Source organism: Mercenaria mercenaria, chromosome 2 (genome assembly GCF_021730395.1).
Source record: "Mercenaria mercenaria strain notata chromosome 2, MADL_Memer_1, whole genome shotgun sequence".
Classification (NCBI taxonomy): domain Eukaryota; kingdom Metazoa; phylum Mollusca; class Bivalvia; order Venerida; family Veneridae; genus Mercenaria; species Mercenaria mercenaria.
In genome coordinates, this window is record NC_069362.1 from 110,019,806 (window position 1) to 110,043,675 (window position 23,870).

Below are 23,870 nucleotides of genomic sequence, written 5' to 3' on the forward strand. Positions count from 1 at the left end.
GATGTTGTCTGGAAGTGTAAGTATATGCCTCGGATTTAATGTATTTCGTTATTTGAGAGCTGCAGACCAAGACATTTCAGAAATATTTTCAAAATTAATTTCGTGTAATAAGTGTTGATTCTACGGAAGCATGAAAGGGCCATCAGACGCTACTACGTTTAATTATGTTATAGGTTATGAATAAAATAGAAAAACTTTCCAAGTTTTTCTGCACATGACCAATGTTATGGTTCTTCATTAAATTGGTCTGTAGCATTATTGTTAAGTCCTCTCTTAGATTTACTTAAGGATTAAGGGACACTTGGCCCATTTTCAGGGCCACTAGTGCTACAAAATAAAAAAAAAAAGCCTTTGATCAACTTCTCTTCAGGATGCACTTAATGGATCGTCATCAAATCTCGTCTGTATCATGTTTTCAATGTCCTCTTTCAAACTTATCCAGAAGGGTCTGTTCTGTTTTTAGGGTTCACTTGCACTGAAAATGGAAATACGGCGGCTCGTACATCTAAGCAATTTCTTTTCATGAACAGCTTGATAGATCTTCATTGAACTTAGTCTGTAGCATCATTAAGAATTAAGCTACTATTATGTTTTTGGGGCCACCAGAGAAAAATATAGAAATAGCTTACACAAATTCTCATGAAGGGCATGATGGATCTTCATCGAACTTGGTCTCTACCGCTCTTCTAAAGACTAGAGCTGAAAATAGAAATTAAGAATTATTAACTTTTCTTTGAACTGCTAGGTAGAACTTCATTAAACTTGGTCCATAGGATCCTTGTATAGTCCTCTCTCAAACTGGTTCAAATGGGGACACTTAGCCTGTTTAAGAGCCACTATGCCCTTCTAGTTTAATTTAGCGTATGTTCTACAACATATATTTTGAAATTTCAAAACAATCACACAGTACCTTCATGTTATTTCTATCATTTAACAACCTTAAATCAGTGTAAAGAAGTTATAAAATACACATGAGTGTCTAGAATATTCGAATTTTCCTTATGAGGCAGAAGAATTATGACAAAAACAAACTTATATTTTTGACTTGCCATATCTTTAAAATGAATAGAACTTTTATGTGAAAGTATTTCAGTCAAGATTCAATATTTTACCACAGTCTGATTCATTTTCCTATTAAACAAAGAAGACTGAAAATTGTGTGTTTTTAAACAGCAATACATTTTTCTGACTTCACAATTTTTGCGTCAAAACGACAAACGGCATTGTGGCGCGCTGGAAAAGAAACCTATTTAAAATTGAGCAAACATTTGATGCCATGAGGGATGTACTTAAATATCATTGGTAACGTGTTATAATCGAAATAATATATCTTATGTAGTGATTTGGTCTTGAAATAAATCATTGTTTATCGTTTAGATGCGTATTATTATATTACTTTGATGGCGCCCTCACGATATAGAATCTAATTCCTTGACATATAATCTAATTCCTTTGCATCTGAACAATGATTTTATTCAATGACAAATCACAAATGAGATATATTGTTTCTTAATTTAGATATCACATCTGTTTTTAGCTCAGAAAAAGTAGAGCTTCTGCACTCGTCCCGGCGTTGGCGTCGGTTTTTATAAAGTCAAATATCTTTGTGACTATCAAAGCTATTGACTTGAAACTTAAAAAAGTTCATCACTGTCAAATCTACACCAGGAGAGACAGTCTCCATAACTCTGATTTGAATTTGAGTTATGCCCCTATTTTAACTTAGAATTTTTGGTTTAGGATTTTGATAAAGCCAAAAATCTCCTTTATTATCAAAGCTAAATTTTACTATCAAAGTGTACACCAGGAGAAACAATCCCCGTAACTCTGAATTGAATTTTGACAGAATACGCCCTTTTTAACTGGGGAATATTTTGGTTAAAGTTTTTGATAACGTCAAAAATCTCTGTTACTATCAAAGCTGTGGATTTGGAACTTAAAGCGATTATTTACTATCAAAGTCTGCACCAGGATAAACAATCTTCATAACTCTGATTTGAAATTTGACAGAGTTCTGCTCCTTTTTAACTTAGAAGTTGTGGTCAAAGTTTTTGATAAAGTCCAATATCTCTGTTATTATCAAAGTTTTAGACTTGAAACATAAAGTAGTTATTTACTATGAATGTCTACACAAGGAGAAACAATTCCCATAACTTTGGTTTGAATTTTGACAGAGTTATGCTTCTTTTTTAACTAAGAATGTTTGTTTAAGGTTTTTGATAATGTCCAATATACATGTATGTATTATTATCAAAGCTTTTGACTTGAAACTTAAACTACTTACTTACTATAAATGTCTACACAAGAAAAAAACAATACCCATAACTCTGATTTGAATTTTGAAAGAGTTATGGCCTTTTTTAACTGAGAATTTGTTTAAAGTTTTTACTGGCAAAGCTCTAATTCAATGCCAAGCACTGAGAAAAGTCGAGCACGCTGTCTTACGTACAGCTCTTGTGTTATTAGTGATAATGTTTTATTATACATGTCATTAAATGAATAAGATTACATCAATGTTTAAGTCAGTATTGTTAAAATTATGTTTGAAACATATTAAAAATTTCATTAATTAATTTTAAGAAACATATTGTTAGTTTTACATGGAAAATGTTTGTTCATGACAATTAATGTTACGAGACTATTTTTCTGTTTTGCTGATTTCACTAACGATAAAAGATTTATTTTCCAACAAGTGTTATACACAGAACATTTCATCAAAACATATCATTATAAAGTTGATGTCGCTGAATGCCATTGTACATTTGACTTTGCTGTAAAAATCTTGTGCTAGTGTGTTTACTAGTTGAATAAATATTTAATATATGTTAAATATTTTTCCGTTTTTTTGAATAAGAAGTAAATTTTCAAAAAATATATAAAAAAATCTATGATATTAGATATATTGAATTTAATCAGCAAGTGAGCTTAATGTTTTTGCTAATCCAGATATTTGAATATTTTTAAATAGGCCAGTACAGCAAACGTTACCGATGACAATGAAGACGGGGTCCACTACCTAAGCCTCGATGATATGCGGTACGTAGAAATGAATATAAGACTGCAGTCAAACTTGCATTAGTATTCTTTTTTCACAAGCTTCCTATTTCATAAAATTGAATTGCATAACCATAAGCGGAATGAAGATATTTTCATACTTTAATGTAAACACTTACTTTATTACAATATTCACCATGTTTGATTTTTAGCTCCACCATTCGGAGAATAGGGTGGGTGCTATTCTACTCGCCCCGGCGTCGGCGTGACCCTTCTTGGTTAAAGTTTTTCGGCAACCTTTGTTTTTCTGTCATATCTTTGTTACTATTGCTTATATCTTACTGTAACTTCACATAAACATTGTCCAGTATGCAAACAATGTAACTGTAGGGGCTGAGCCCATTATATCCAAGGTCAAGGTCACCAAGGTCTTATACTTAGGTTATTTCTATGGTTAAAGTTTTTCGGCAACCTTCGTTTTTCTGTCATATCTTTGTTACTTTTGCTTATATCTTACTGTAACTTTACATAAACATTGTCTAGCATACAAACAGTATGTATGTATAGGGCAAGAGCCGATTATACCGAAGGTCAAGGTCACCAAGGAGTTATACTTTGAATTATTTTTATGTTAAATTTTTTCGAAAGCTTCGTTTATAGACATATCTTTGGTACTTTAAAAGATAATGACTTGAAATTAAAAGTATTTGTTTATAATCATTTCCATGTGTGGCTACATACCCCATAACTCTAATTGTGTTATTGACAGAATTATGCCCCTTTTGTACTTAAACTTTTTTTACAATATTCTTTTCTGGATATTACTTTAATGCGTTATAAGATAAAGACTTGAAACTTAAAATGTATCTTTATCATCATCATCTGCATGTGTGGTAACAATCCCCATAACTGTGATTTGTATTTTTGACCGAATTATGCCCCTTTTATACTTAATTTTTCTACAAACTTCGTTTTCTGGACATAACTTTGTTACTATATAAGATAATGACTTGAAACTCAAAATGTATCTTTATCATCATCATCTGCATGTGTTATAACAGTCCTAATGACGCAAATTTGTATATTTGATGGAATTGTGCCCCTTGGTGTATCTTCCTTTTAAAGTAGAGGTCTTTTATTCAGACATATATTCATTTTACTGTCAAATCACCGAATAGTGGAGCGCGCTGTCTTACGGACAGCTCTTGTTAAATATAATATTTAAACTGTATATTCTTTGAAATTTAAACAGACCTGTTTAAAAGCATAATTGATATTTCTTTGCTATTTTCTGTACCAAGCTTTTTTAATAAAAAATTATAAAAGTTTTAAACTTTTTTTTAAACTCCAGGATATCGATGTCAGACACAGATGATGTGCACTTAAGAAGGCCTGCTTTGCCACGAAGACAAGTTGTAGATGACACAACCTCTTATATGGAGCCTATAAGCCGAATTGTCAATGATGTTTCCTATCCAGGACAAAACAGGTGGTGAATAAGTCTTAAAGTAGATGAACCGCGCCATGAGAAAACCAACATAATGCCTTTGCGACCAGCATGGATCCAGACCAGCCTGTGCATCCGCGCAGTCTGGCCAGGATCCATGCTGTTCGCTTTCAAAGCCTTTTGTAATTAGAGAAACTGTTAGCGAACAGCATGGACCCTGACAAGACTGCGCGGATGCGCAGGCTGGTCTGGATCCATGCTGGTCGCAAAGCCACTATGTTGGTTTTCACATGGCGCGGCTCAGCATAGAATGCAACCTAGCAACTTACCAAAATCGTTTTACTGAGCCAGAAAATACAAAAGATTACTGGTGTCTGCATTATTTTACATGTTAAATGTGAAATTGTGGACTAATGAATCATGAACTTGTGGCCTCATGCAAGTCTTTGTGAATTATAATTCAATGACTGTGCAAAATAAGTATATATCTTTTATTTTGATCAGTAGGTCAAGCTTAATAGGCAAACCCTTCATTAGATATCACTGGAATAAGAATTTATAAACTTTCTGAAACTTTTGCTGTCTTTATACAATTTTGAATTTTCAAGGCTATAAGTTAAACCTCAAAATTTCTGGAAGCAGTATTCTACATTTGTTATCAGTAACAATATTTTTTGGGCTTATGTTATATTTTAAATTGCCTGAATGAAGGAATAATACTTGTAGAAGTGAGGCGACTGGGACAGATGATGCTAGCCAGCAAGAGGCGGGATACTACTCCCTACAATCTGACAGAGACAATAATGCTTTGTATACAAGGCTAGTGATAGGAGATAAATCAACCACTAGGTAAAAGTCTATCATTTGGTATCACTTCCATATTCATTAGCTCACCTGAACCAAGGGCTCAAGGTGAGCTATAAGTATAGGCGGGTGGTCTGGCATCCTGCATCTGTTGTCAACAGTTTACTTAAACATCTTCTCTGAAACTGCTGATGACTTGGTCTGTAGCATCCTGTCAAAAGGTCCTTTAAGTTTGTTCAAATACAGTCGAAACTCGGTATCTCAAACTCGCTTACCTCGAAATTCCGCATAAGTCGAAGAAATTTTCAAGTCCCGTCGAATTTCCTTCTTTATATATATAATTCAACTCCGGTTACGTCAAAATTTGACTTACCGAGACTCCGGTTATGTCGAAAGGGATTTTCAGTCCCGTCAATAAAATTCAAGTGCGTTGTAAACTTGGTAAGTCGAAGTGAGAAAAATATGCTATAAAATTTCACACATGTCATTGTGAATGTGGCTTGTACATGTCCATGTTTGTTGCCTAACCAGTAACACGTGATGCTGACATATCAAAGGCGCGGTGATTATCAAAGTGCCATGATGTCATACTTGTTTACACGTGCCATAATGATAATTGTATGCTGTAAAAATTAGATTTTTTAATCAGCAGTCGTTTGTTTTTGAGACATTCTGAAAATTGCTTTTAATTTAAAATGAAGATTTAAATAGTTTGAACAGTTGTGATATTTAATAAGGATTAATTAGAGGTAATCGCGATGAGACTTAACTTCTTTGGGGTAAAGCATCATTCGTTCAAAATGTCAGATCGAAATGCTGTCAATCCACCGGGAGAAGAACGTGGTACAGAAAGGAAACTTGACTCGAAAACAATTTTATTCTTCGAAAAACTGAAAACATTGATAAACACAAACTGTACGGAATCGTGTACAGGAAACAAGGGATTACAAGAAAGATTCGCACTTTGGATAATGGAACTGATATGTGTATCAATGTCATATACGTCCCTCCTCATAACTCGAATTTCGGTTATCTCGAAATAAAAAACATGGTCCCTTGAAATTCGAGATACCGAGTTTCGACTGTAGTTGCACTTGGTCCCTTTTATGTGCAGCCAAAGATAAAAGAAAAGATAGAAACATGTTAAAACCACTTCTATCATTAAGCACTAGACGCATCTTCATTAGACATGGTCTGTAGTATAACTGTAAGGTCCTCATTAGCTTCGGTCTAATGCATAATTGTAATGTTCCCTAATAATGTGTAGCTTAACTTTCAGAAATCCTAATCGCCCTGGCGCCGGCGTCCTTCCGTGTCCACATCTTGGTTGAAGTCTTTATGCACTTCCTCGTTTTTCCCTTTTTCTCTTTAATTACTTGATGGATTTGCTTCAAACTCAAATTAATCATTCCTCATCATCACCCGCATCATATCGTATAACTTCTTCTAATGAATGGCTAGATGGATTTTCATCAGATTTGGTTTGTATGAACATTATAAGTTTCTCTTTCAAATTTGTTCAAATGGGGGTATTTGGCTCTTTTTAGGCGTTGCTAGGGCGAAAAGTAAAAATACATTTTAATGACTATTTATCGTGAACCATTCAGTGGATCTTCATCAAAGCTAGTCTGTGACCTTAATATAAGACCCTCTCATAAATTTGTTCAGTTTGGGATGTCTGGCTCCTTTTAGGGGCAAATGCTTAAGGCCCTCTTCAAATGAGTGACTAGACCAATTTGGTTGTACAAACTTGAATTATCAAGGCTTCAGTAAAAGTTAACCCTCAGAAGTTCTACATTTGTTAACTGTTCTAAACACAATGTTTTTTTGTTCCTTTGTTATATGTTAAATTGCCTAAAGAAGGAATAATTCTTGTAGAAGTGAGGCGACTGGGACAGTTGATGCTAGTCGACAAGAGGCAGGATACCACTCCCTACAATCTGCCAGAGACAAAAATGCTTTGTATACAAGGCTAGTGATAGGAGATAAATCAACCACAAGGTAAAAGTCTGTCAGTTGGTATCACTTCCATATTCATAAGCTCAATTGAACCAAGGGCTCAGGGTGAGCTATAAGTATAGACGGGTGGTCTGGCATCCTGCATCTGTTATCAACAATTTACTTAAACATCTCCTTTGAAACTGCTGATCAGAATTAGACCAAATTTGGTCTGTAGTATCCTGGCAAAGGGTCTTCTTAGTTTGTTCAAATAGGGGCACTTGGTCCATTTTAGGGGCAGCTAGAGCTAAAGTATAGAAACATCTTTAAACCATTTCTGTCATGAACAACTAGACGTATCTACATTAAACTTGGTTTGTAGTAAGGTCCTTCCTCAAATTTGTTCAATGGGACATTTAGCGCGATTAAGAGGATACTAGAGCTAAAACTAGAAAAACCTTAAGACGACTAATTCTCATAAACAGCGTAATGGATCTTATCAATCTGGATATGTAGCATCATTGTAAGGTTCCCTCTCAAGTTTGTTCAACTGGGGCACATTGGCTGCTAGAGATAAAAATTCACCGACTTTCAAGGACTCCCTCTCGTGAGTGCCTAATGAATTTTCATTAAGCTTGGTTTGCAACATCTCATATCGTTTCAAATGGGCCCTTGGGATGGATGTTCTTCAATTTTTTTTCAGGGCCCTTGATGACGTTTAAGGGCAACTGGAACAACTGCTTCTCACAAACAGTCTAGATCCTCATCAACATTGGTTTGTTGCATGACAAAACTATTGCATCAACATTTTTCAACCGGGGACACATGGCCCCTTTTAGGGATAAAACTAGAAATACCTTTTAACAACTTCTTGATGGATTTTCATCAGATTTGGTTGGTAGGATCATTCTAAGGTCCTCTTTCACATTTATTCAAACGGGGGCAGTTGGCTCTTTTTAGGTGATTCTTGGGCTAAAAGAAAAATACTAAAGAATATTAGGCCTTCTCATAAATTTGTTCAGTTTGGGATGTTTGACCCCTTTTAGGGTCAGGTGGTTAGTCCTCTTCAGGTGAGCGACTTGGGCCAATTTGTGCATCTTGTTACTTAAAATTTTCTGTTAATTTTGATGCGTTTTCACTATATATCTCTTATTACATTAGGGATTTGATTCACAGTTAAAACGATTGTTCCACATCATCACCCACATCATTTTTACAAAAGGGCCTTAACTCTGGCACCATTATTTCATGTATTATGAACCCTTTTACGTAAAAGTTCATGCTAAAGTTTTAATGTACTTTCACTCTGTTACTGTTTTTACCATAGAAATGTACTACTACTTATTCACATCATATGGCACAAGGGCCACAACTCTTGCACCAATGTTTCATGAATTATGTCCCCCTTTTTGCTTAGAACATCAGATTTATGTAAGAACATCAGGTTAATGTTGGTGCTCTTATACTATTATATCTTTGTTATTTCTTAATGAATTTGTTTCAAACTTAAAATAATTTTTCCACAGCATTGTCCTAATGATATGACATAAGTTCCATAACCCTCACACAAATTGTGTGAATCATGTCCCCGTTTTACACAGAATTTCAGTTGAATTTGATGCTTTTTCACAATATCTCTGTTCTTTCTCAATGGATTTGATTCAAATAATTGTTACACATTGTCATCCGCATCATATGACACAAGATACAAAATGCTAGCATCAAAATGCTATGAGTTATGCCCCTTTTTACTAGAATTTAAGGTTCAAATTGTGATGCACTTTTGCTCTATCTCAGTTATTACTAAATAGATGATTCAAACTTTAAAAAAACTAGTAATTGTCCCGCATTATTAGCCACATAACTTAATTTGCAAACACTTGAAACGGCATATCTTGAAATTATTGAAAGTATTCCTGCTTTTCCTGCTGTCCACGAATGAATTTGCCATCATGTAGCCTTCAAGGTTTACTTTAACAGTCAACTTACCATAATTTAGTACTTCAGTTGAAACCTTCTTGAATTGATGTTGTACATCTATTTTGTCCGTATTTGTTGTTATCATTAAAGTCTTCACATAAAACTGTATTAAACTAAAAATTGTATGCACTCGTGCGTTATGGAGCAATACTTGTAGAAGTGGGGCAACTGGAATAGTTGATGCTGGACAACATGAGGCAGGATACCATTCCCTACTAGCTTGCTTTGTATACAAGTCTGGAAATATCAGATAAATCAACATCTAAGAAGCACCCTTTTTATCAGTTTTTATAATATTTGAATAAATGTGTATGTCAACAGTATAGGTTGAAGATAAAGGTTGCAATTTCTCTTAAGACCATGTCTCTGTTGCACACTCATTGTGAGCTGTTGCGATCACTTACCATCTGTCGAGCAAAATCTCCTCTAAAACTGTTTGTTGGAAGGTTGATGAAACGTGGTCTTGGTCCAAATGGTTCTGCTTATTTACACACACTGACTCTGAGCTGAGTTTTGATACACTTACACTCAGTTATTACTAAATGGATTTAGTTCAAACTTAAGATAGATGTTCTACCTTATCACCCACATCATGTGACAAAAGGTGCTTAACCCTGACACCAATTTTCATGAATTATGCCCCCTTTTACTTGCAACTTAAGGTTAATTTTGATGTATTTTCACTATATTTCTGTTATTACGATATACATCTGATTCAAACTTGAAGTAGTTTTTTAGTTTATTTTTTGTTAGGTTTAATGTCGCGCCGACACAGTTATAGGTCATATGGCGACTTTCCAGCTTTTGATGGTGGAGGAAGACCCCAGGTGCCCCTCCGTGCATTATTTCATCACTAGCGGGCACCTGGGTAGAACCACCAACCTTCCGTAAGCCAGTTGGATGGCTTCCTCACATGAAGAATTCGACGCCCCGAGTGAGGCTCGAACCCACATCGATGAGGGGCAAGTGATTTGAAGTCAGCAACCTTAACCACTCGGCCACGGAGGCCCCTAAAGTAGTTGTTCCACATCATCATCCACATCATATGACACAAGTGCATAGCATTTGCACCAATATTTCTTTAATTATGCCCCCCTTTTTGCTTAGAATTATACTTATATAGTGTTTTGAGACTCAAGCTATTGTGCAATATTCATCCACCAATAGAGTCATTAAACGCTTCAATGATAGTTCTTGACAGATTTAAATGTTTTTGGTACACAGGTGAAATATCAAAAAAATACAGGTAAAGTTCGACTTTGGCTACAAACCACCAATATTAATGTAGTTATGGCCCCTTTCCAACTTGAAATTTGTCAAACTCTGGTTCCCGGACAATAACTCACAAAAGGCTTAACAGATTAAGATAAGTTTTGGTACACGGTTGTAACATCATAAAAATACAGGTCAAGTTCGATTTAAATTGCACCTTCTTGTGGCCTTTTTCTTTCTTATAGTTGCGATTCTTCTGTGACAAACCCTTCGTCACTCCTGCTTTTTTGTTTGTTTTTTTTTTAATTTTGGTGTTGTAATTGTGGATGTACCATGAAATGTCAAAATAAACAAATAATGTGATACTTTAACCTTTCAGATACAAAACTTTTTTTTTCAAATGTAAGAGTTCATATAAATATCAATATGAATGCAATTGTTTTTAAACAGGTCACTTTCTTGTGAGAAATTTGAACAGCGTCTATAAATGGTCTGTTCGTAAAGAACATGCTAAAGACAAAGGAATTGCCCTTGCTATAACAGTATAAATACCGGCAAAATGGCAACTTTTCAGATCACAAAAATGTATTTCTTTACCGTCTCCCCGAAGTATCTGAGGACTAGCACCGTCGATATTAGTTTCGATTTGTAAATTACGCTTAGTTACAAAGAAAGAAAAACAACAAAACCTAAATGTAGAAAATAATTAGAGGTGCACTGTATCTATATTTTGTATGCGTATAACATTACTACGCATTAGCTAGAGTTTAAACAGTACACACTTAAAATATGTATAGTAAGTAAACACAGTATAAATGCGTTTTGCCACAAGAAAGATTGATTTTGAGCTCACCTGAGCAATGCTCTTTATGTGATCGCTCGATTTCCGGCGTCCGTCATCTGTCTGTCGTCTGTCAACATTTAGCTTGTGTATGCGATAGAGGCTGTATTTTTAAATTGATCTTCAAGAATTTTGGTCAGAATGAGTACCTTGATGAAATCTAGGTCGACTTCGAAAATGGGTTATCTGGTGTCAAAAACTAGGTCACTAGGTCAAGTCAGAGAAAAACCTTGTGTATTCAATAGAGGCTGTATTTTTCAATAAGTCTTCATGAATTTTGGTCAAAATGATTGCCTTAATAAAATCTAGGCCTAGTTCGAAAATGGGTCATATAGGATCAAAAACTAGGTCACTGGGTCAAATCAAAGGAAACCTTGTGTATGCGATAGAGGCTGTATTTTTTATCTTCATGAAATTTGGTCAGAATGATTGCCTTGATAAAATCTAGCTTGAGTTTTATAGGCCATCTTGGGTCAAAAAGTAGGTCACTATGTCAAATCAAAGAAAAACCTTGTGTATGCGATAGAGGCTGTATTTTTCAATTGATCTTCATGAAATTTGGTCAGAATGATTGCCTTGAAGAAATATAGGTCAAGTTCGAATATGGGTTATCTGGGGTCAAAAACTAGATCACTAGGTCAAATAAAAGAAAATACTTGTTTATACTCCTTTTTTTTCTCCAATTTTAATGATAATTGGTCAGAATATTTTTTCCATGAAATCACTAGGTCAAACATGTTTACACTGTTATGGTATGTTATGGTGTGTTTCTCAGGTGAGCGACCTAGGGCCATCTTGGCCCTCTTGTTTAAGAAACGGCGGTTATTGTATGCCATTTAATTGTTTATGTATCTCTCTATATACACAATTTATGTTTTAATACATTTTGGAGATAAAATATGTGCAGTTGATTTCTTTGAGATAGTAAGTACAAAATCCAAAGGGATTGATGATATCAATTAATAATTAACAACTCTGAGTTGTTCATTATTTATAAACAGAGTTATTCTTTGAGATAATTTATCAGACTTATTTAAAATATTTATGAAATCCAAAGTCTGTTACATTTTACACTGTCGCTTTCAATTATCGCGCTGATGATTTAGATCACCGTAATGTGGAAGATCACACACAATTTCAACAGGATCTCTTTAGTAACTTCATAATTATTGCCTTTAATTATATAAAAACCCACATATTTGTACTTAAAAACCAACGGTAGAATTTTATTAAAATAATTTACTTCATTTTTTTCCATGAACATTTATTATAAACATGTGAAGTTGTGTACCCACACCCGGTCACTCCCACCGCCCTGGTCACCCTCTGTCCCTCCAACCTTAAACCTTTCATGAATATTTATCAGCACGTACAGTTGTACATCCTATACTGTGTTGGTGCGCCGTAAAACCAAAATAAATAAATAAATAAACTCCCCCACCTAGTCACATCACCCCCACAATCCCGATCATGCACACATACCCCAAACAATTTCTTTTTCATTTCTTTTCCATCAATATTTTTATCAACATGTGAAGTTTCTTTTCCTCACTGGCCCTACCCCGCTTCTCCGCCTGCCCCGTCACCACTCGCGTTCCAGATGTCTTACTTGTATTTGCTCTCTTAAGGACATCTGTTCAAATGTAATAAATCATTTGCTTCTTTGCTTCTTAGTAATATCCTTAACTTTTTGGAAGATATATTTTTTTGCTATTCCTCATCTCACCGCAAACCCATTCGACGGGGGATACCAGTTCATCGAATTCACTTGTTTCAAAGTAGTTTCAAATTTTAAGTTTAATATTGGGATATTACGGTGTCCCTAAAGTGACATATTAACATGTCACTTTAGGGGCACCGTAGGATATACCTAAAGACAGGATTTTAAACTGCCTTTGGCTTCTGAATTCTTTTATTTCCTACCAGCCAGAATAGTTAGTATAGGAGGAAAACAGTATCAAGAACTTAAGAAACTTCCATTTCTGTTACGGATAATTTACAGTGTTAATAGTTTACAAAATTAATGTAATATAATTGTTTTTATTTTCATTCCATAGGCAGTGTGTTTAGCAGTTTATATTTATACTAGCAATTTCATCTTTGTTTGGAAAGAATTACAGAAACAAATCGAATTTTTAAAAAATACTTCCATTGACAATCTAACACCAACAGCGAACAAAAACATTTGTAAATTATCAGGAATTCACGTTACGTACAAATCCATTAATTGACCAAAATTCGAACAAGTTGAACCTAACGTTGATTTCTATCATTAATCCCTGAAATAAACCCGGGGAGCATCTAAGGCCTTTTTTCTCCGTCGCCCAAAGCTGATAAAGTTGCTATATAACCTAAATTGTGTTGGTCTGACTCTAAACCTAACAAACATCTATAAAGACAGTTCTACTGAATAATATCTAATTATCTTTTAAGCAGGGTCTCCATGGCTGAGTTGTCTATGTCGCTGACTGTGAATCACTTTCCCCGTACCCGTTTGCGTTTGAATCCTCACTCAGGATGTAGAATTAAGAACTAAATTGCATTGGTATGACTCAAAGCCTAACAAAAACGAACGACAAACTCATTTTTCTAGCTCTGTGTAAAGGCAGTTGATTCTTTGCAAATGTTGTAAATAAGATTTAGAAAATGAAATAAGCGAATTTCAGTTTTTTTCTTCTTTTCCTGCAGATGCTGAGGGAGACCAACACAGTTATGACCATCTATGAGCCAACAGGACAAACAACGCATGTGTTTTGAAACGGCCTGTTGAAGTGATATTAATTAAAAATTGTTATTTTGTCCCCTCCCCCGCACTTTTTTCACATAGGGTTTCCCTTGCCTGATACATTAGGTGGTAGAAGGTAAGACCTAGGGCAATAGAAAAACATTTTATTCATTTTATTAACACTTAATAAAATCTGAAAGTCTATTATTCCTCAAGTGGTTATGCTATTGTTTTCAAACAGTAAACCAAATTTTTGGGTAAGTCTGTCCGAATTTGTGTCATTCATATCTTAAAAAGTATTAGACCAGTCATCAAACCTCACAGAATTGTTATCAGCACAAGAAGTTATGCACTTGGTGCTTTAATTAGGATCTCACACAGCCAGACCAGAGCTATGGCCCTTGACTTATTTAAAATATGCACAACAATGGCCTGAGTTTGTGTCGCATGTATTGCCAAACGTGTTTGACCCAGGATTCTGAAACATTACAGGATTTTATCTGGCACGTGAAGCTTTGAACCTCTAGTTTTATATATATTTCTCAGCCAGACTAAAGCTATGACCCAGGACTTGGTAAAAATATGCATGAAAGGGCATAAATGGTTGTCTCGCACATATCTCAAATATAGTATTTGGCCCAGTGTCCTGAAACGTCATAGGAATAACATTCAGCATGTGAAATTGTGCATCTGGGATTTTGTTCCGGATTTCTGTCAGTCAAGCCAGAGTAATGGCTTAAATTGTCAAAACTATACGTAAAAGGCATACAAGCTTGTGCTGCATGTATATCAAGAAGTAATTGTCTTAGAGTCGTAAAACTTCAGCCGATTTCCGTATAGCATATAAAGTTGCGCAACCTTTTTGTTCTGTTCAGTATTCCACTCAGCTAAATCAGAGTTATGGTCCTTGATTTAGTGAAAAATACACAAAGTGCTTAAGGTTTGTGTTGCATATACGCATCTTAAGAAACATTCCACCTGGAGTCACGAAACCATGTAGGAATATTATTCAGCATGTGATTTTGTGCAACAGAGTTTTTTATACTATGCAAAAACAGTGTTTTGTACCTTGACATAACTAAAAAATATTTTTAAAATGTGTCCCGTGTTCTCAAAATGTACTTGACCTACAGTCGTAAAATACAAAGCATGCGAAATTGTGCACTTGGTGTTCTCTTTGGGATATTAGTTAAACCAGAGCTAATGTCAGAGAGGTACATGTTTCCTATGGACACATATCTAGTTATCATTACCTTTTATGTATTTGTTAAAATGACATCTAAATTGTTCAATAGCTTAATTGCTAATATGATATTTAAAGATAAATTTAATCCTAGAAAAAAAGTGTAGTTAAGAAAAAGTGCTAGATTTTTTTCATAGCTAATTTAAGTTGATGTTTTACAGGTAATTATGCAAGCTTCATAACTATGTTACCAAAATGGTTTAAGGTTGTGCTTTGTGGTATATTTCATAAAAAACTTTTTCAAGCACACATTATTTAATAACACTACATGCTAATGTTATGACCTTTTTTCACCCGCACAACAGGGCGCCTGCAGGTCAAAACGTACCCAAACCAAACTACACATGTTTACCCAATTCGTGGTGAATTAGTGTATGTAAAAGTGCTGTAATTTCTATTTATGCGTTTCTGCCAAAACAAGAAAATTATATTTTTTCGCGCTTCGCTGGCTCTCGTTTTCCTACAAAACAAAAGTAAATATTTAAATTATTTTTCATTCGCTGCCTCAATTTATCGCAGAAAAGCTTTTGAGATCGCCCTTCGTCCGTCGTCCGTCCGTTCACAATTTCCTTGTGAACACGATAGAGACAACAGTTTGTGTTTGATTTTACTCAAACTTGCACACAACTTGAATGGGCATAATAAATCGGTTCCTTTCGAAAACTGGCCTGATCCCATCATGGGTACTAGAGTTATGGCCCCTTAAAGGGCCAAAATCTGCTATTTTGGCTTGTGAACACGATAGATACAACATTTTGCAATCAACTTTAATCAAATTTGCACACAACTAGTATTGGCATAATATCTCGGTTCCTTTCGAAAACTGGCCAGATCTCATCATGGGTTCCAGAGTTATGGCCCCTTAAAGGGCCAAAATTTGCTATTTTGGCTTTTGCAGCCATATAGAGACTTAATTTATGGTTTGATTTCATACATTTTTGGCTTGTTAACACGATAGAGACAACATTTTGCAATTAACTTTAATCAAACTTGCACTCAACTTGTATTGGCATAACATCCCGGTTCCTTTCGAACACTGGCCAGATCCCTTCATGGGTTCCAGAGTTGTGGCCCCTTAAAGGTCCAAAATTTGCTATTTTGGCTTTTGCAGCCATATAGAGACTTAATTTATGGTTTGATTTGATACAAACTTGCAAAATATCTTCAACAACAATAAATCTTGGATTCCATGATGAATCTGTCAGAACCAGTTATAGGTCCCAGAGTTATTTTATATCTGATTACCTCCCCTGATTTTAATCGAAATAGATTTATATCAGTAAGTACTTATAGGACTCATTTGAAAGGCCATTATTGTCATTAGTTGGACTGAGACAATCAGGGTAGATAACTATGGACTGATTTTATGTCAAATTACCTCCATTTATTTCAAATTAAAACGGCTATATCTACGTAACTAATGAAGATACTGACCTGAAATTTCATTTATGCCATCAGATTGACTTGGACAATCAGTGATGATACATATTGACTGAATTTATGACTAATTACCTCCCTTTATTTTTTATGTAAATGAATATACCTAGCAGCTTTAATGAGATTGGTTTGAAAGGTTATTTATGTTTTTCATGATAAGAAATAGTCATGTTAGATAACTCTTGATTGAATGTTTATTGATATGAATACTTTTTTTAATATATTGTTGTAAAAGCTTGTACTCTGTATCTTCTACATGCATTTACCAATGCATGATTACCTCCCCTGATTTTTTATAAAAATGGTAAGAGCGTTGGTCTACGGATCGCAGGGTCGTGAGTTCGATCCTCGGGCGGGGCGTATGTTCTCCGTGACTATTTGATAAACGACATTGTGTCTGAAATCATTAGTCCTCCACCTCTGATTCATGTGGGGAAGTTGGCAGTTACTTGCGGAGAACAGGTTTGTACTGGTACAGAATCCAGGAACACTGGTTAGGTTAACTGCCCGCCGTTACATGACTGAAATACTGTTGAAAAACGGCGTTAAACCCAAAACAAACAAATTTTATAAAAATGGATTTATCTAAGTAAGTATTTATAGGACTCATTTGAAATTTCATTATTGTCATAAGTTGGACTGAGACAATCAGTGCAGATAATATCAACTTTTTTATGTCAAATTACCTCCCTTGTTTCAAATGGGTGTATCTCAGTAACCAGTGAAGATACTGATTTCAAATGTCATTTATGCAATCAGATGAACTCGGGCAATCAGGGTAGATAACTTATTACTGAATTTATGACAGATTACCTCCCTTTATTTTATGTAAATGAATATACCTTAGCAGCATCAAATGACATTGGTTTTAAATGTTATTTAAGTCTTCCAGGGTAAGAAATAGTCATGCTAGTACAAAAATGCAGAATTTGAGCCTAGAACCCTCAAACTTGATATGGAGATTTGTCATGACTAGTATGTGACGCATAGGTCAAAAGGGACAGTTACAAGAAATTTTTATCCTGATATTTAATGTGTACGCCATGTGATCTATGTCAAAACTTGATCTTATCATAAAGAGCAATGGTACTCAGGTGAGCGATATAGGGCCATCATGGTCCTCTTGTTATGTTTGCAGGTGATATCTAACAAATGCCATATCATTTTGTGTAAATCATGAACTTTGTTTAATGCAACTTTTAACATACTGTTTTTTCTTTGATTATGTAAGTAGTTTTTCTTGTTATCTCATGTATATAAATATTGTATATTTAATAACCAGAGAAAAGAGAAAATAGAAATAAATAGTATATATATGTATACATATGTTCCAATTTTAATTGCATACATGTATTTCCGTAGCAATTTAGCTAATCTTCGCTGACTCCTGTTTTCCGAGAAAAAAACAAATATCGAGGGTCCAACGCAATAAGGGCGTATCTACATATAGTTATTATATGTAGATACGCCCTTATTGCGTTGAACCCTCGATATTTAAAGTACTTTTCACTCGCTGCCTCAGTTTATCTCAGAAAAAAATGTGATGTTAATTAGCCTTAGATTTATAGAAATGTATTAAATATATTCGGTTACACATATTTTAATATTTGAAGGTGACATTGCTGTGTAAATATCTAACAAATGCCTTATTATTTTGTATAAATGAGCTGTGCCATGAGAAAACCAACATAGCGACCAGCAAAGATCCAGACCAGCCTGCGCATCCGCGCAGTCTGGTCAGGATCCATGCTCTCCGCTAACAGTTTCTCTTAATTCCAATAGGCTTTGAAAGCTGATGCGCAGGCTGGTCTTGATCCATGCTGGTCGCAAAGCCACTATGTTGGTTTTCTCATGGCGCGGCTCAAATCGTGAACTTAGTTTAATGCAATTTCCATCACCTTCTTTTAACATACTGTGTTTTCTTTGATTATATAAGTTTTGTTCTTGTTATCTCGTGTATGTAAATATTGTATATTTTATAACCAGAGAAAAGGGAAAATATAAATAAATAGTAAATATGTATGGTATATATGTCCAATTTTAATTCCATACATGTATATCCATAGCAACGTAGCTAATGGTACACGGAATGAAACATGCATGTACCTCGAAATAAGAAGGCCATATTTGTAAGCTAGTTTTTGGGGGATTGACAATATTGAAAATAATGTTATTCGTTTGTATTGCTTTTAATTGAATATTTTATAATTAGTATTGTTTCAACATTTTTGTACCCATGGCAAAAAAGTTCTAACATTGATATCGAATTTATCATGGAACACCTCGATAAGTGATAGATAAAAGTTTCTAGCTGCAAAACCCAGATTGAACACCTGTCCTATATTCCTGGGTGTTGCTTAATTTGAACTAGACTGATTCTTAGACTTCTCTCCAAAGTAATTCAAATTTAGGCTAGTTTAAACTAAACAGATGTGTACAGTGTTCTGTTCACCACAAAAATTACTGGGGATATGCTATCTATGTGATGTTGCTAGAGAAGTGGTTCAATACGGTGATTATAGTATTGCGTAATGTTTATCCTCTGTTGCAATAATCGGGTTCACTGGAAAGCGGCATGTTTACAACTAGATTGTGAAAATAATTTACAATAAAAAAAATTGTGAATGTTTATAAATTTTAAATCCAGTTCGTTACTAGAAACGTCTGTGAAAAATGTGTGCTCCCATAATGCCTTGCCTCATTTTCAGTCCGGTCACTATGGCCTTGATCTTTGACACAGACATACTAACCCTAAAAACAGTAAGGGTCATCGACTTCATAAGCCCAATCATGCTAACTGGTCTGAAGATACTGGGTCAAGTGGTTCTCAAGATACTGAATGGACACTGTTTTCAAAGTTCAGGCCCCTGTGACCTTGACTTTTGACTGACCCCAATAAAACAATAGGGATCTTCAACTTCATCGACTTTATACGTCCAATTATGCTATTAAATTTGAAAGTTCTGGGTCAAGTGGTTATAGGGCAAGAACCGTTTTCAAGTTTCAGGCCCCAGTGACCTTGACCTATTGACCCCCGAAAACTATGGAGATCACCTACTTCATGAGACCAATTTTGCTAGTAAGTTTAAAGGTTAGGGGTCAAGTTGTTCTCGAGTTATCGGGCGGAACTGTTTTCAGGTTCCAGGCCTCTGCAACCTTTGATGCATTGACTCCAAAAACTCTATAGGTTTTCTTATTGATTATCCCGCTCATGTTACTACGTTTAAAGGTTATTGGCCAAGCGTTTCTCAAGTTACTGGAGTTCAGGTCCCTGTCTCCTTGACCTTTGACCTCAAAAGCTACAGGGTCATCTTCCTTATAAACCCTGTCATGCTATCAACATCGAAGGTTCTGGGTCAAGTGGGTCTCGAGTAATTGGGTGGAAACCTTTTTCAAGTTTCGGCCCGGTTGCCCTGATCTTTGACCTATTGACTCCAAAAACTATAGGATTCTTCTACTTTATAAGCCCAATAAGCGACCTATAGGTGCAAAGAAACGTAGTGAAGGATGGGGACGTATAATGATTAAAGCAGCAGTCACAATAAAATGGGCGCCGCCCATATTCTTTTTCGAACGGTGCCGATTCAAAGATTTGGAGAGTATAACAGGCGCCGGACGACTTTGAAGCTTTTTGTTGACGCGGTCACAAAACAGGAGGGCACCGGAAGGCTTTTATACCATCACATGCCGGACGGGCAGTTCTCGGGTCTGACAGGGACCAGGCGGCGCCCTTGCAGAACATTCAGGAAACTTGACGGACATCTATTACATTGTACTTAAGGCTCCCTCAGTGTCCGCGTCTTCAGCCGCCTTCAGTCTCTGTTGCTGGATGAGAAAAAATCTTAGATGTTGTGGTGGAACTATTGCCATCTTTCCTTCTGATCAGATAAAGAACGAAGGAGGAGGTACTCGAGTAAAACTATTAAAGTGAATGGGGCACCAAAGTTTGCCGTCCGGCTGCAGCCCGCTGCACGGCAAGTCAATGACGCCAGGCGCTCTGACTGACATCATGAGATACCGGGACGATTATTTTGCATCGACATCGAACCGGTGCCTGCCGGGGATCCTACAGATGGTGCCAGTACGATTGCAGGACGATTTTGATGATGAAATTTTAAACAAAGATTTGTCCACGCTTGTTGAAAGCAAGCCCTTCCGACATTCGGACGATGTCTGACCATGCGTTTACGGGTTTTCCGAAGGCTAATAATCTTATCCAATAACTTTTTTAAACCTTTCCCATGCGCCTTTCACCTGGTCGGACGGATGCTGGGAAATTTTGCCCAATTATCCTTAAAATACTCGCCGTCCGGCGGCAGTTCGCCATCTGTAACTGGGGCATAAGGAGGAACATCTTTCTACTATAGCTAAACCACCGCCAGTCAGAGAATAACATGCAGTTCAAACCGAACAAAAGCGAACCAGAGTTTTCAAACTTTGTGAAGTACCGAAGTGATCGAAGATTTTCGAGATGAAATTTTATATTTAAGCTACAAGGAGAAAGGTTGGAGGTCATAATCCTTTCCGTTGGACGTAGGCAGGTGAGGGTCCGTCTCTAAGGTTTGACATTACAGGGCAATCATGAAAGAGAGCTCTATCAGCTGTAGCTCGGGATCTCGAACAAGGAGGAGGAACGGTGTATTGGGTGCCACTGAGAACAAGAATAGAATACTGGTCACTGATATCGGAGGTTTTTCGTCTCCTGGCTATAAATTGTTTACACGCTGATGAGCACCGAAACGACCGGGAAATATGGCAATATGGCACCTATCTCATTGCAGCAACAGATCTGTCAAAAATCAGTAGTATTCGAAGCTATATATTAAGCAGTAATTTAAATGCTTTGACAAGTAAGTCTGTCAAACTATTAAAGTGAAAATATAAAATTTGTAATTTTTCATGAGTTATAGCTATGGTGTTATTGTCCACCACCATTTTCGGAGAATACATGTTTTTCATCAGTTTTCATCAGTTTTCCCACTAAGGATAAAATTATGGTACAAAATATGAAAAAGTTGCTGATTTCCATAATGAAAACTCGGGTATAAGATACTATTTACTGTACACTATTGACAGGTGACATTTTATAACAACAATATATAAGGTTATGCTGCAGCTGAGATAGGGAGTAAAAAATTGTTTGTTTCCGGTATCGCGACCTACCCTAAATTTCTGGCCGGACCCTTATTCTTTTTCATTGCCTTAGGGAATTTTTTTTTAAATGTTTTAACAAAACGTTGAAAACTCTGCACTTTATATGCTTTAAACATGGTCAATGAAGTTAGAAATCAACTTACTGATCAACCTCTTATTTGTATTCATTTTTGTCACAAAAATAATTTCCGAGAAGTCTCAATCAAAATTTTTTTTTTCGACCTACCTACCCTTTTTAGCATGTTACCGGAAACAAAGAATGTTTTAGGCCTAAGCCGGGCTGCTCTATGTTATATAGGCTATGTACTTTAAAAAACAGGTGTGATTAGCACCAGTCCTTAAGTCTTGCATTTCATACCCATTGATATGATAAAATATTTCGTTATATTTTCCTAAGGAAATCGTATTAGAACATAACAATGCAGAAACTTATATTTGAAAGCAGTTACTGTCTTTATACCTTTTCATTAGTTATATAATTGTATAAGATGGTTTGATGAGAGAAATTAAATCCTCAAAATTGCCATGCAATGCAAAGTCCCCTAATTTTCTCTACTGTAGTATGACAATGATTTGATATATAATAATGATAATAATGTATAAACAAAGTAGTATTATATCAGTATGCAATATGTTATAACACAACACTTGGAATTTGAATTTACAAAAATCTCAGTTGTTGATTACAAATATAAAAAGTATTTAATTTCATTTTTGATAACATTCATTTTGAAATTGGTAGGAAAATACGAGAAAAATGTAAGAAATCATCATACCAAAGGAAAGTAATTCTGTAGAAAATACACCAACAATCTTTTTTAAGTGTGACGTATGACACGAACTTATATACAAATATTTTCCGGACAACAAAAGATCAATGTTGACATTTGTCCTTCAGGTGTTAACTTGATATTTGCACTAGGGGTCTGGGAATTGCACATGACACATTGTCGCATTATGGGAAACATTTGTGTCAGGTTATATTAAAATCACTTAATTGATGACAGAGTTATGGACTAGAGAGGGGAAAAATACCATTGACCTTTTACCTTTGACAGTGGCCTTGACTTTTGAGGGGATGCGTAAGACACGTTGTCTCATTATAAAAAAACAGTTGTGCTAAGCAATATTAAAATCCCTTCACGGGTGACATAGTTTGTCTTTGACTTCAAGTTTGACTCATTTCAACGGTTATAATAAGTTCATACAAGTTCTGTGTAATTTTCATGGTCCCTATTGTGTTCACAATATGAAATATCCCAATTTGGATTCCATACAGGGACCACAACGCTAATGCTGTTTCAACAACTTTGACCATTATCAAAATTTCCGCAATCTTGGTGGAATATATATCACGAGTAAGTTCCATGAAAATTACTCAACAAATGTAACTGCTAATGTGTAAACAATATGAAATAAGTTCAGTGACCATATGGGTCCGATCTAACTGTAACGGTGTGTCCATTGTCCGCTGTCTTGTGGCTATTTTGTGTTAGTTATAAAGATTGCGCATGAAATGAGACTGGTAGTGTGTTAAAAATGCTGACAAATTCAAATGTCACAATCATAAGGTAACTTGAGCACGGTTCATGTGCTAGAACCCGTGTAAATACACATTTTTGTGTAACTTCCAATTAGGTGACCTCTAATGTGTCAACACAGTGTGCAGTATAACAATTCTGACTTATCCAAGGACCATAATAATTGTCCATTATTGAATTTACCCGAGAGCTAGCTTCTATATACATAAGTGTACGTTACATGAAAATTGCTAAAATACTGAAGCTGGAGAAGTGCAAAGGCAAATTCAACTTATCCAAGGGTCATAGATCCTGTGTTACCTCAACAATCTAATTTATTGTCAAACTGGACCGAGACTTGACGGCCATATACATTTATTGTATACAAGCAATATGGCATCTAATGAGCATATTCTAGAGCTTGATACAATATACAGCACATGCAGTCAATAAAGAAGGTCGGTAAATTTTTGTGGACGGATAGACGAAACCTGACTGCAATAGCTCACGATAAGCTGCTAAAATTATCATATGTTCACATCTGTGAAGAAGCAGCAGTTCAAAGTAACAGGCAA

General features: G+C 35.5%; 2 protein-coding genes across 9 annotated transcripts in view; both read left to right on the forward strand.

The window, feature by feature from the left end:
- The window catches only part of LOC123562449 (uncharacterized), a 70,881-nt gene extending 52,233 nt beyond the window's left edge, over window positions 1-18,648 (forward strand). The window contains exons 13-17 of one of the 2 annotated variants that reach the window (XM_053537528.1): window positions 2,969-3,036; window positions 4,346-4,483; window positions 5,171-5,290; window positions 7,124-7,246; window positions 13,905-18,648. In XM_053537528.1, the coding sequence (XP_053393503.1) occupies window positions 2,969-3,036; window positions 4,346-4,483; window positions 5,171-5,290; window positions 7,124-7,246; window positions 13,905-13,911 (456 nt within the window). In that variant the 3' untranslated portion in view covers window positions 13,912-18,648. Of the gene's footprint in view, window positions 1-2,968; window positions 3,037-4,345; window positions 4,484-5,167; window positions 5,291-7,123; window positions 7,247-13,904 lie in introns of both variants that reach the window. The other variant, XM_053537527.1, reaches the window with a different exon arrangement.
- The window catches only part of LOC123562448 (sushi, von Willebrand factor type A, EGF and pentraxin domain-containing protein 1-like), a 447,821-nt gene that overhangs the window by 312,630 nt on the left and 111,321 nt on the right, over window positions 1-23,870 (forward strand). The window lies entirely within an intron of this gene.